General features: G+C 36.4%; 1 protein-coding gene across 1 annotated transcript; it reads left to right on the top strand.

Moving 5' to 3' along the window:
- The first annotated feature begins 1,607 nt into the window (after positions 1–1,607).
- Positions 1,608–14,646, top strand: mfng (MFNG O-fucosylpeptide 3-beta-N-acetylglucosaminyltransferase). Its single transcript, XM_084117467.1, has 8 exons — positions 1,608–2,226; positions 8,132–8,177; positions 8,259–8,361; positions 9,015–9,168; positions 11,957–12,042; positions 12,207–12,372; positions 13,411–13,496; positions 14,129–14,646. Exons 1-8 carry the CDS (start codon positions 1,885–1,887, stop codon positions 14,223–14,225), a joined length of 1,080 nt encoding a protein of 359 aa, XP_083973593.1. The 5' UTR covers positions 1,608–1,884; the 3' UTR covers positions 14,226–14,646.
- Positions 14,647–15,033: the final 387 nt, after the last annotated feature.

Genomic DNA, 15,033 nt, shown 5'->3' on the forward strand with positions numbered 1-15,033 from the left:
TTGTCTGCTGTCTAACACTGTTGTCTGCACAAAACACAGTATCTACAATGAATCTCGCGTTCAGAACAGCAAGTCAAGAGGCACGTAAAGGGCTTTTCAATGCATAAAGAGTCTGAAAAGGTCTGCCATTGTTCAAAGTAGGGAGCAATGTGCTTGCTGTTTTAAAAGGATCTTTTCAGGTAGGCCGTAAACCGATCCTGGGCCTTTCCTGGCCAGGGTGTGCCTGGGCATCTCTGATTTACCTGAGGGACCAGACGACCGTGCATGGGGCCACGAGGGGGGGGGGTTGGAGAAAAGGAGGCAGCTGGTTACTGGTTGCAAAGGATGAATGGATGAAAGAGGAGAAGGCTGAGAAATTACAAACAAAGGTGCTGATGAAGGTTACTGCAGAGGTTTTTGAGCATGTCATCCTCAAGCCCCCTTGACCTGAGGAAAAGTATAACCCAGAACATTACAAAAAAGCGTTTAAACACATTAAACGTTGCAACTGCATGTACACTTGACTGCTTGACAAGTGGTGCTTAGGATAACAGTTAGGATAACGCAGTTCTCTGGCACAAGTTAAAAGTGAAACGATAAAGTAGTTCAGGACAGAAGCCAGAACGCCTACAGTGTCATACAGTGAACCGTCAGAAATAAAAACGGGACATAAACAGCTGGCAATCTCCTGTCAGAGTGAGTTCTCTGAAAATATTGCCTTGAGAAATATACATCATAATTTTGGCTATGAATTACACTACAAACTTTGATGTCCTCAATTGTCTTAATAAGTATTTTGTCTTAATATATATATTAGGGATGCACCGATATGAACATTTTGGCCGATACCGATAATTTTTTATTCTTTTTATTATTTTAATGTTCTCATTATAATTTTATGTAGCCTATTATGAACGACTTGCACTGCACATGTTGCACTTAACTGTATTTTAATTTTTGAAGAAATTACAATCATATTTCAAGCAATTCAAAACCATCATGGCAAACAGTGTGCATCTGAAATGTATCAACAGAAGGAAAAAAATTCCACATTTTCTTATCAGGCTGATAATGATAACATTAAAAAGAAACATATATTGGCCAATACCTATATGGTGGCTGATATTTCCATATATTATATATATTCATACACATATATACAAATATATATATATATATATATACCATTTTGTTTTATTATCTTAGGAGGAAACAGTCGTAATTTGTTTAAAATCAGTATACTTTTTTTTCACAACAAGTATCGAAAGAGAGTTTATAAGAGTTTAAAACCTAAATTAAAGTTAAATAAAGGTTAATAACAGTAATAAAGACATAAAAGGCATTTGAAAATAAATTGATTTGTTGTTTCCAAATCGGTTCTTGGTACTTGGTAGGCTACCAGTGTTTATTATGTTCTATAATCCACCTACTTGAAACATTATATATATATATTTTTATTTTTTTACTGCCGCAGAGGAGAGCATAAGTTTGGCTTCAAAAAGAAGTTTTCAACAGGAAATTCGGTTTATTTGCACACTTGAAGCCATTCACTTTATCTTATCAGTCACCATCGGAACGTCACTACGGAAAGTGGGCGGGGCGTAAAAGTTTGCGAAGCCCGAAAGTGAATGAGTGACAGTTCATCCATCCTCCGCTTTACCAGAGCGCATGGGGCATCAGCTAGGATCCGCGCGGAATTACCAGATGTAAACTTTTACAGAGTAACAATGAATTTAAAATACATATTCCAACCCACACATGGACTCTCTGTTTGTTTCATTTCATTACTATTTTTAAAAATCAGACCTTTTTTTGTGCGCCATGCACGGTGAATGCGCCCAAATGCCGCCGCTTATACTTGAACTACTTTAATATGTGACCAAAAGTGGATTAAGGATTCATAAGATGATCTTGAGGAGGCTGTTACATGCACTGCCTATCTTCGCTCTGACTTTGTTCATCCTGGTTTTGCTGGATTTGCAGCTGCGCACCCGGAGTGACCAAAACCCCACTGCGCCCTTTGCACGCGAAAGAACAGCATCTCTATCGAGGACCGTGGCTGTAAACCAACACAGAGATGTTTTTCCTGAAAATCAGAATCAGAAACGTCAGAAATGGAGGGAGATAAAGCCACAACAATCTTTAAAACTCACTGACATCTTCATTGCAGTGAAAACCACCGGCCGGTTCCACAAGATCCGCCTCGCTCTTCTTCTGGAGACCTGGATCTCCAGGACTAAAGACCATGTGAGTGCTCCTTGATCTATTATATACTCAAAAAATAAAGGGGATTTAATATAAGAAACTCCATACTAATCAACCAGTCAATGTTTTTGATAGTTCATTGATCATTTTATTAGTCTAAATCATGATTTATGATACAAACTCATACAAAACTGCTGCTGTTGATGTCACAGGACGTCTGGCAGACATGTGCACATCCTGTGGCATCAGATAGAGGTTGTGTGCAAAAGCACAGGTGCAAAACCTCACTTGCATGGTGCCAAAATATGTGTCTCACAAGTGGCACCTATAAGAAATGTTTCCAACCCACATTTTTTTTTCTATTTGACTGCTAAACAGAGTGATTGAAGTCATTTTTCACAAGCTCGAATGAGCCGATTTTATTAACGTTGGCACCATGCCGCAAAGATTGGCCCACACATTGGTGCATCTATATTAAAACAGAGTGATCTGAGCCATTTCCTGTTTCGTCCGCCCTATGCTCGTTTATAGACTGAGCACTTCCTCTCTGTGTTCTCTAATTCAGCAGTAGCCTTGTCACGAGAGATGGACTTTTAGGTCCTCTTTTTTTGTCACAAGAAGCAGAACTTACAGCGGTGACCTTTGAAAGAGAAACTAATGAAGACAGCTGACTGAAACACCATTTGAATGAAGCCAAGTTCAGTGCCTTCCACTGATAGTCTTATAATGCAAAGCATTTGGCGTGGCAGGGAATTAAAGCCTGTTTAAGATATTTTTTTTACTGGTTTACTGATGGATTCTGGGTTAAGGCTTGTAGATACTGAAACCATCTCTGATTTGACAGATCTAAACGACCAGACCAAGTCTGCGGTTACAACACAGCAGCTCTATGAATCGTGACGTCACGGTCGCGTTTCACCACAAAATCCAAAGCAAAAAGTACAAAATTATGTTTTGTATAAAGGAAATTTTATTAAAATGTTTTGCACAGTGATTTTTTTTATTTATTTATAAATTGTATATAGGCCAGTCATATATAAATAATATTCTGAAATATCAATACTAATACTGAAATCAGAATACTAATATTAAATAATAATACAACTTTTATATTCTAGCCTACTAAATATAGTATTAACCTATTTTTTTTTTAAATAATAGTACTAATAATAATAACAATAATAATGATTTGTTGTATTATTAATCACACAATCATAAAATCAGCAGCAACAATAATAATACAATTAATAATTGTAATTATGTGACTAATAATACAACTTTTATATTAAATTAAATATTACTTATCATTAATACTTTAAAATAAGAATACAACTTTTACATTCTATTAAATATAGTATTAACCTATTTTTATAATAAAAAAATGATTATGTTTATTGTGGCATTATTAATCACATAACAATAACAACAACTACAATAATAATATTTATATATTTATAAATATATATGTTTATAAATATATATTTATATATATATATATTTATAAAAATGATTATTTGATTAATAATACAACTTTTATATTCAAATAAAAATACGATTTAGGCTACTTAATTTTAAATAATAAATATTATTTTATAATACTAAAATTAAAAATGATTATTAATATTATTAATATGTGATTAATAATGTCACAATAAAAATAACGTAATGGCCCAAAAAATGGCTGCAGATTATTTAAGCAAAAAATAATGATAAAATAAATAAATAAATAAATATTTTATATATATATATATATATATATATATATATATACTTATTTAAATATTACCCAAATATGTTTTCAAATATGACCGGTTTTGTGAGATTTTCCCACTATTTGTCAACAACCTCATCATCTTTTTTTTTTTTCTTTTTTTTAAAGTTATACTATTAAAATCATGCTCACGTTAAATTCAAATTCATGCTTTGGGATATACTGGTTTGATATACTGGCTGGTATACAATATGATTTTTCACCTAGCTTTGCTGTTCCTTGGACTTGATTGACACTTAAATTCATGTTGCATGAGACAAAATGTTTATGAGTGAAGCGCTGGTTCCTTATATTATTTCTGTGAAAGTCAAACATAATTATTGGTCATTATTGGTGCTTGGCAAAAAAGCTAAATTTGACACAGATTTATTTTAAACTTATATCGAAAAAGTCTTAAACGTCCCCTTTAATGGACATCCACTTAAACCGTAAACGATTAGACTTGACTGTGACCTGCTGAAACATGACATTAAGAAACAGAACAAAGTCGGACTGACGTACTAACACATGCATTCACACATTCAAACTAGTGGTTTGGCAGGCGCTAACAACATGAGCTCTACTTCAGGAAGATGTTAGTGATTGGACTTGCCGAGCATTATCTCTAAGTGGCTTGTCAAAGCGAATTCCCAACATGCAACTCAGTATGCAACACTTTCAAAGGAGCAGCAGTCACTCTAAATATAAGATGACACGTGCGAAACAGCGGCGCTGCTGATCCAAATAGGCTACTTGTACGATCAAAGAGAAAGTGAGCGAAATGCTAGGGGCTGAAATTACTCTTGTGTGGCATACTAATTCGTTTGTGTTTGTGTGGAAGAAATGACTCTCAAACGTTCAGTAGTCTGACAGCCTATGAGTCTGAAACTGTAGGGGTTTGAGGTTGAGGTTTTTTTCACCCTCAAACGCAACGATTTCAAAAAAATTCCCTGCTTCTGCTTTATTGGTCCTGTTTTGAATATGAGAAAATGGTGCCTGAGGAGGAAGTGTGTGTTCATCTCAAGTTTGAAGTTTCAGCTTTTCCATTCCCTCTGGGGCGTTTACACGACAATGATGTAGGCTACTAAAAACGGAAACTTTTTTTCCTTCGCGTTTTTCGCATACAGGCGACAAAGTTGTCAAAATGATCCCCCTTCACACGGATCCGCGAAAATGGCTAAAAGCGCTGTATTATTCATGCCAGGCCAGTCGTTGGCGATGTCACTTTGTACGGAAAAACTATGTGCCCATAATACTCATGTGCCTGACGACACCGTTTTCACAAATTCACGTTTTTGTGGTTTATAGCCTACACAGATTTTCAAAAGTTTTCATTTTCACGTTTTCAAAAGTTTCCATTTTCAGACCCCCAAAACTACGTTGTCGTATGACAATGGTTAACTTTTTATACGTTTTGGCCGTTCATTTACACGACAACTGTGTTTTGGGGGCCTGAAAATGCAAACTTTTGAAAATTGGATTCAAAGTGAAAGTTGATTAAAACGGTACCGTTACTGTCTTGCGAACAGTGATGTCATGTGCATGCATATTACATGTTCAGTTTATAGGTGCATAATGTTTATTTACGAAGTGACATCGCCAACTACTGGCCTGGCATGAATAATACAGCGTTTTTAGTTTTTTTAATACAGCGTTTTTACAATGATGTAGTCATTGTCTCCTCATAGAGGGTAAGTTTACACGACAACGATGCACTGAAAATGGAAACGATTTTCACATACTGACGACAAAGTTGTCAAAACGATCCACAAAACGGGGATCGTTTTGACAACTTTGTCGTCAGTATGTGAAAATCGTTTCCATTTTCAGTGCATCGTTGTCGTGTAAACTTACCCTCTATGAGGAGACAATGACTAATTTTAAATATAAATTTTATGAAAAATCTTAACATTTGAACGTAACATGAGAATGTTAACATTAAGTTAAAAACGTTATTTCTGAATGTTTTCTGAACATTCTTTTAAATGTGTTATGCGAATGTTAAAGGAACGTTCCATTTGATCAATTTGCAAACATAATGGAAACGTTACTTTTGAAGTTGAAACATTTAAAAAACGTTACGCAAACATCCAATCAAACGTTTCAGGTAAAAAACGTTCCATGAACGATGTATAAAATGTTTTTGAGAACATAATTAAAGACCAGAATGAATGTCTTACTAATGTCCCTGGAAGAACGTTTGTTCATAACTTTGAGAGAACCTTGCCATAACATCAGCTAAAGTTCTGAGAACATTCCCTGTTAGCTGGGCTTTTTCCAGGCGACTAAGTTCTGTCCCAATGTTTGATGCTTACGATTTGGGCTTTGTTCAATTTTTGAGTTCCAACAGCGGGTTTTTAAGCACAGGATGTTGTTTGTGTGTGTGCGTATGTTTGTGTGCCCCTTGCCTCCGTGCCAATAAGAGGAAGCGACAGCCGCAGACTACGTTTCGAAACAATGACAAAACGGAAGTCTATCTGACAGAGGAAGTCTTAAGCTGAGGAAACAGGAACGAAATGTAAAACAACAACTCTGGCACTTTTAACAAATGCCAGGAATTTTTTTTTTTTTTTTTAAACGCCGGACATCCAACACATCCGAGCAAAGGCGTTTTTTTCAAAGGCCCCGCCCACCGCATTGTTAGATTTTGTTATTGAGCACTTTTACAGACTAATGTTTTTTTTTTTTCCCTATTCGTTTCAGTGACATATATATATATATATATATATATATATATATATATATATATATATATATATATATATATATATATATATATATATATATATATACACGAGGCTTTGATATTATAAGCAAAAACGTTTTGGATGCAACCGGCTTCCTATAAGTGCATCCGTTTTTATCATCCATCACATTATGAGGCCTTTCTTTCCTAAATTTGCAGGTGGAGCTCACTGAAGAGCCAAATGGCATCCAGTCTGTGGATCTAATGGGTGGAGGGATAGAGTTATGGTGTGCTTGGACCTTCTAGCTCCACCCATTACATCCAAAGCTGGGCTCCATCTGTGCCTATTTCTTTCCCTCTCAAGTTGGGAAGACAAAATGTACGCGCCTCCTCCACCGGTTTCACTTCATTATGCCACTAATGGGCAGTTGTGCTGCCGTTTCACTCTTTGTGTATCTCCAGACGGTGCTTTATGAGCCGCTGTCATCAGCCGTCTGATATGAGAGCTAAAGATCCACCCTTATGATTTATGAAGGAGCTCGGGGTGTGAGTGGGCCGTTTCCACTCGCTCTGGCCCATTGGCTTTGATGGTTGTGGCATTGATCTGCGCGTTCGATTATTCTGCCTGTACTCAAGGACCACGGAGGGAGAGGCATGTAGACTTACGACCTGAGCCGTCTGGAGCGCCTAGACGTCGTAATGAAGCTAAACTTCAAGAGTGACACCTGCACTGCATCATCATGGGATAGATTGTGTGTGTGTGTGTGAGTCAAAACGGAAGCGTAGAGGTATATATGGCCACAAATAGGATGTGTCTTGGTCTAGCAGGAAATGGCTCCCAAATCTGCTCCTCTCACTTGGTTGAGAGACTTCTTTTTTTTAAAATCATTTCGGATCTGTGGTTACAAATGACACTGGAAAGGTTCAATACTAATATTATATATTAGTGCTGTCACATCGATTAATTGCGATTAATTGGATGTAACAAAAGTTTGTAAATGTATATTTACTATATAAACTTATACTAATATTTACTTAATAAAATATAGAATTAATAGTAAAAAAAAAAAAAAGAATAAATAATAATGAATTAAAAATAATAAAAATTTAATATTTATTTTAGTGATACATTATGTAACATTCCTTACAATTTTTCTGTTTATTTAATGTTCATCAAACTATCAAAAACAACGGATCAACTGTACCTCATATTTTGGAATTATTTACTAACTATCTCAGCTCTCAACTCTCACACAAAAACACAAACGCTTCGCAACAGTGTCGTCCCACCTTGAGAAAACACTGGTAATAACAAACCAAAATTCTCTGTAAAGAAAAAACCGGGAACACAGATGCTCTGAGGCCTCCTGGTGCACCAGCTGTTCTCGCAGTGGTGCATGATGGGAGTTTGGGTGATACTTGTCCTCAAAAGACCACCAGGCTCTCACTGCACCATTTCAGAATTAATCTGGTTTCCCTCATGAATTTGTGTTTATTCTTTACTTTTACAGACGTACATCTTCACAGACAGTCCAGATGAAGACATTTCCTCTGAAGGTAGATCATCTTTCTTCTGCAGGATTGGTGTGAACTTCTGAATCTTTGTCCTTCACTCGTTGTGTGTTTCTGTGCTCACAGGATTTAATGTTGTCGTCACTGACTGCTCGCCGGAGCACAGTCATCAAGCTTTATCCTGCAAGATGGCTGCCGAGTATCACCACTTCATGGCCTCTGACAAAAAGTGAGTTGGACGATAACGTAATATGACCTCATGTTACGATTCATATCAATGTATCTATAGCCGCATTTCAATTTGTCCCAGGAACTTTCCCCCCCAGACCTGTTGCTGTCTGCGTTTCCATTGCTGTCTAAAGTACTGTGAAGATTAAGCAAATTAGTCCGTTGACGTAGGACTGCGCGCGACTTTCCAGTTCCCGCTGGATTTCGTCCTCCGCATATAAGCTTAATAAAGCCAGAACCTTGTTGTCGGTCCATCAGTCGTATTTTTTAAACTCCATTTTTGATTCTTCTTCTTCCTTTTCTTTTAGTTTCTTGGCAGATTGCATCGTTCATTTGTTGCATACCGCCACCTACTGTACAGGAGTGTGTAGAGTGTTGCAGTAATCTTTTGGCTATATTCAATCAAAAAGCCATTTTTGATTCGAATAGCAAACAACTCTTACTGCACGCACCGCAACAGACTTTAAATAGTGGTTGAAATAAAATGCTGCGTGGAGTCAACCAATCAAAATGCTGCATGAACTCAACCAATCAGCATGTTCAGCACCCAAGTCCCACCCCCGAAAGTTCCTGATCCATCCATCCATCCATCCATCCATCCAGTGTACATTACAAGTTTGATACAACTTTTAAAGCACTTGTGATTTGCCATAGGTGGTTTTGTCATGTTGATGACGATAATTACCTGAACCCTGGAGCCCTTCTTTCTCTCCTGACGACCTTCCCAGGAGAAAGCGATATCTATGTGGGCAAGCCAAGCCTGGATCGACCAATGAGAGCACAGGAGCTGCTGGAAGGGAATAAGACGGTCAGTATCTCATTGTTTTTTGTTTTTTTAAACTGAATTCACTGTTCTGAACAATTATCGATAATAATCATTTTTATTTTTCATTGATCAGCCTTTACAAAAATGTAGTTTTTTTCCCTTCAGGGATCAATCAGTGATCAGAGCTTTATTGCTTATTTATCTGGACAATTCTGTCGGTTCTTTTACTGTACAGCTGGAAAAAAAATACTGTCAGGGGAGTTGATCCAATCATGTACAATGTTTAATGCCAATCATTTTGAGTGTGTGTGTGTTTGTAGTCAAGCTGTCTTTGGACCTGCTTCTTCTCTCTCTCTCTCTCTCTCTCTCTCTGTGTGTGTGTGTGTGTGTGTGTGTGTGTGTGTGAATGTGTGTGGTCCTGGTAAACCCTACGTTATGGGGACAAAATGTCCCCACAAAAATGACAATATCCGAACTCCTTTTCCTTGTAGGGACCTATTTTTATCCCTATAAAAATAGGGATAAAAGGTTAGAGGATAGAATATACAGTTTGTAGAGTATAAAAATCATTATGTCTATGGAGTGTCCTCATAAATCATGAAAACCCATTGTGTGTGTGTGTGTGTGTGTGTGTGAGAGGTCTACAGGAACAGACAAGCCATTCAGTTCAGATTTCATAATCCCTCTCTCTCTCTCTTTCTCTCTCCCTCTCTCTCTCTCTCTCTCTCTCTCTGCTCTACTGATATCTTCTTTGGCCACATAGGCAACTGGGGGGGTAATAAAAATGAGACCTGTCTTTTCATTTCTACCACCCCGGCCGGACACTAATGATGAAAGACAAAAAGAAAACAAATAATTATACCCACCATAACTACATATTGGTTATACCCATATAACAACACATGTATTTTATACATTCTTTTTCATTGTGTTGTTACTGTCTACAAATCCATTTTGCCTGCTTCCTTTACTTTGTTCCTCAACTTCTTTCTCTATATAACACCCAGTTGGACAAAGCTCCATTGCATCTAAACTGCTCTTTCGTTCTGGTCAAAAACCTGGGCCGTCCCATCTGCCTCTCTGTGTGTCCCCTGTGTTGTTTATGTCCACATTTATACGTCTGGCTGGACAGGCCACAACTCCCTACAGGGGAGGAATACGGTCGAAAGGATGAGAAGACAGAAAAGGACTGTAGAGAACCTTGAGGGTAATGGCCACACGGAGGATTGAATGGAGAGATAAATGGATGGGGGGATGAGTAGATAGATACAGGCAGATTTATGCCCCTGTTGCTTATGATGCTCCACAGAACCCCATGTAAAAACAAACCGGCTATGGTTATCTGGAAAGCCAAGAAATGAAGAGCAGATATGCATTGAGAGCTTACAGAGAAAGATAAATTCATGGTTTGAAGGGCTGATACATTGCAATTTTAGTTGCTTTATAAGGGATTTGGTCACATAATTGGTGAACCATCTGAATTAATGTAAAGATTTTAGATTGCTTCTTGTCGTTATAGCAAATAGGATTTTTGTACCAAAAAAACTTGAATGAAAAGAAGGGGAAAATTATGCAACAGTTGTTTTCGTGTTGGCTGAGCGTCACTTCTTAGATGTTCGTATCAATCCACGTGTCTGTGTTTGTGCTCAGTTTGTGTTGGCCTATTAGTGGTGGGAATTTGACTCTTTCTGTATTTTACATATTTACACCAGTAGGTGGCAGCAAATAACTGTCTTTATGAGTGAGTCAATGAATCATTTACTCATGCGATTCATTTAAAAGCACAGACTCATTCAGGTATTATTTAAACGGTTGTCTTCATGAGTAAGTCATTGAATCATTAACTTAAGCAATTCGTTCAAAATCGGTAATTCATTCAGGAACAAAATGAGGAATTGGCTGCGTCCAAAATGGCATACTCTCTTTAGTAGGTACTTATTTTGAATAGCCTAAGTAATTGCTTCACGACCACTTAAAAAAGTGTGTTCTATATAGTATGAATGTGTGTAGTATGAATGTAATCTGGACGTAGTACATTCGCCATGTTGTCATTATCATGTGACCTAACAGCATCAGTTGTGTCGCTTCACTGTCATTCATAAATCCTCTCCTGTGGCCTCATGGGATAGTAAAGTGTCCATTGTATGCACACTTCAGAATCTCACCGGAAGTAGTAGGTCACCCGAGTACTTTTTTACTGTGAATTCAGACATTCTTCTTTTGTCACATACTGTTTTTCGCCTACTATATAGTAGGGAAGTATGCAATTTTGGATGAAGCCACTGTTTATGAGTGATTTACTCAATGAATTATTCATTAAACAGATTTGTTAAAAAAAAACTAAATCATTCAGAATCTAAACAAGTGATCATCTTTATGAGCAAATCAATGAATATTTCACGCAATATAGGCTAATATATTAATATTATATATATATATATATATATATATATATATATATATATATATATGTACAAGTGATGAACATTTCTGCACACTTGCACAATATTTGTTAAGGAAACTGAGATTCATTTGCAAGTTGCTTTAATCTGGTTCATCTCTTCCATCTCTTGCTTAAATGCCTGCTTTAGGTGAGGCTTTTACTCACGAGTCTCCACATGTACTGCTGTACTATCGCACAGTGACCGTTTGCATCACTAGAGCTTCAGAACGACCATAAATCACCCTGCTCATCAATATTTTAGGGCTTGATTCTTAAATTGTAATGAACTGTGTCATTAATTCTTCATATAAATTATATATTTGTAACCAACTGCATGAGGCTAATGTTGAAACTGACTGGTTGACTTTTTCCTCTGTTCCGTTTCAGAGGGACGTCCGCTTCTGGTTTGCCACAGGAGGGGCCGGTTTCTGTCTGAGCAGGAAGCTGGCAGAGAAGATGGCACCCTGGGCAAGGTGAGGCGCTGATTCAGCATGTGTGTGTTTGGCTTTGATTATGAAACCATTTCATGCACATTTTAGTGCCTGTACCTTCCTATAAGAAATAATTTTACAAATCTCACCAACCTTACTCTTATGAGCTGTATAGTATATATATTATCCTTTGTCTTTATTTGCAGTGGTCCCAGGTTCGAGCAGACCTCCGCAGTAATCATGTTACCTGATGACTGTACGGTGGGCTTCATAGTTGAAAGGCGACTGGGCATCTCAATGGTCCATAGCAACATGTTTCACTCTCATCTGGAAAACCTACTTCTAATTTCCCCCAGTGATATTCCCAAACAAGTGAGATTTTTTTTAATGGTGGCTATTAGTATTGCTTATATTGAGGTATTAAAGTAGTGTTATTGTATTGTTACAGAAATGAATGATGGTTCATTCATTTCAGTTGAGAAGCAATGAAAATTAGGATTTTCTATCTTTTGACTTAATAAGCTAGGCTAGTAAGATAACACCTAGCATCCACCTAAGATACCCTAGCAACCACTTAGAATACCCTAGCAACCACCTATCAATGCACTAGAAACGATCTACTACAACCACCTAGCAAATAACTAACAATCACTCATGCAAGCATTCATAACAAAGTAGAATATAGCAAGTTTAGCACTTTATATATATTTACCTCAAAGAACTGGATTCTAATATTTTAGTTCAAAGAACTGGATGCTAAAATTTTACCTCAAAGATCTGGATGCTATTTTTACAATTGGATGCTAATATTGTACCTCAAAGATCTGATTGCTAATTTTTCCTCAAAGATCTGGATACTAATTTTATATCAAAGAACTAAATGCTAATATTTTACCTCAAAGAACTGAATGCTGATATTTTACCTCAAAGAACTGAATGCTTATTTTACAACTGGATGCTAATATTTTACCTCAAAGATCTGGATGCTAATTTTACAACTGGATGCTAATATTTAACCTATGTATGCTAATTTTATATCGAAGAACTGAATGCTTATTTTACAACTGGATTCTAATATTTTACCTCAAAGATCTGGATGCTGATATTTTACCTCAATGAACTGAATGCTTATTTTACAACTGGATGCTAATATTTTACCTCAAAGGTCTGGATGCTAATTTTACAACTGGATGCTAATATTTAACCTATGTATGCTAATTTTATATCAAAGAACTGAATGCTAATATTTCACCTCAAAGAACTGGATGCTAATATTATTTTATCTGCCAAAACAGATAACAGATTTTTGGGCTGAAATGAAATGGTTATTAAAAAAAAGAATCTTACTAGTCATGCAATTCTAACAACATATTTTCTGTTCTTCCTGTTTCTCTTCCTCTAACACTGAAGGTGACTCTAAGCTATGGATGGTTTGAGAATAAAATGAATAGTGTTGAACTAAAAGGAGTTTTTACCAAAGACGAAGATCCGTCCAGGTTAGTCATGCACACACCTTAACACGTACACCTACACGCAGGCCCTGGGGATATAGATTTGCTATTTATGACTAAAAGATAACGAATACGGGCACTAACTCCTCTTTCTTTTGTTCATTCAACACAAATTACCAGACAAAGTAATGTTAAAGTTAGATATAGCCAGTATGATGCAAAAGCATATTCCACTAAAGTTCCTGAAATCTAATTTCATGCTAATATTTGTATGTTTATCTGTATTCAGTGAGTTTGGTATCTTCCCACACATCTTTTTTTCATTAAACATCCAGGCATTTTCTGTTATCGCTATAAATCCGTTCTTACACACTTCGTGAGCAGACATCTCTTACGGGCAGTTTAAAAGCACTTCCTCGTACATATTAATCAGCTTAATCTGAATATATTTGTCTGTATGTATCACCAAACTCTTCACAGGCTAAAAGATTTTATGTTTTCCTCAAGAGATAACGGATACTTGTTTTTGAGGCCCAGTAAAGTTTGATCTTCAACTAATCCTTTGCTTTTATCATTTATTATTCTATGATGACATTTAAAAATGTGTCATAGACATTGTTAATGATGCATTTAAGATGTTTTTAGCTAATGTTGTTCTGTTTCAATCTGTTTTTCAGGTTCAGGACAGTCCACTGTCTTCTGTACCCTACGACAAGTTGGTGCCCTGTAGCCCTCAAAAACGCCTTGTCATGGAATCAACGTGGTTTCCAATGATATAATAATCATGTATAAAGTGAGAATTTTAATGCATGAAGTTTGTAAGGGCTGAGGAACCAATAAAAGCCAAAAGTGCATGGTGTTCAAATGAGGAAACGTTCAGACCTCAATATTTAACTGAGCCATTATTGTTATTGAAATTGTAAATTGAAAGTGTAACTTCTTGCTGCACATTTTGGTTATGAATTTGTTTGTTTTTAAACCATGTACTATATATAATCAGATTATTTCAAAACAGGGTAATCTTTTCTATGATCAGTTGTATTCGTATATTTGCACTGTACACATTTTGATTACTGTAATATATTTGTACTGTATGATATACATGAAGCACTTAAGGTAAATGGATATCCACTAAAATATGTTTTGAAATACATTTTACAGTATTTGTTAAATACAAATTATTTTCCTTTATAAAGACTATGAATTATTTATTTTATGACACAAATGTGTGTGTGTGTGTGTGTGTGTGTGTGTGTGTGTGTTTGGAGAAAGTGCTCTACGTGAAACGACAGTTTGGCATAATCATGCACTGCCTCTTTAAGACAGGGCTTTGACAGACAGGGGGTACTGGCCCTTTAAGACAACCAGCCAATGTCTGTGAGAACAAATCGCAAATTAAATGTTCAGCTGCATAATTTGATTACAATTACTACTAATTTTGTAACACAATATTAATACATATAGGAAATTCAGTAGTTAATGTAAAAGTAGGTAGGTGGCATAACTACGCCATTCTGAGGATAAACATGCTTTTGTCTTTGAATGAAAGTTCAAATGAACTTTATCCCTCAAACTAAGTGTA

Source organism: Abramis brama (assembly GCF_963993115.1).
Source record: "Abramis brama genome assembly, chromosome: 6".
Taxonomy (NCBI): domain Eukaryota; kingdom Metazoa; phylum Chordata; class Actinopteri; order Cypriniformes; family Leuciscidae; genus Abramis; species Abramis brama.

Bases quoted from the DNA above. Each gene is read 5' to 3' on its own strand.
- mfng (XM_084117467.1), top strand. From the start codon at position 1,885: ATGATCTTGAGGAGGCTGTTACATGCACTGCCTATCTTCGCTCTGACT. The intron at 8,362-9,014 runs GTGAGTTGGACG...GATTTGCCATAG, and splicing joins TTCATGGCCTCTGACAAAAA to GTGGTTTTGTCATGTTGATG. The intron at 12,043-12,206 runs GTGAGGCGCTGA...CTTTATTTGCAG, and splicing joins AAGATGGCACCCTGGGCAAG to TGGTCCCAGGTTCGAGCAGA.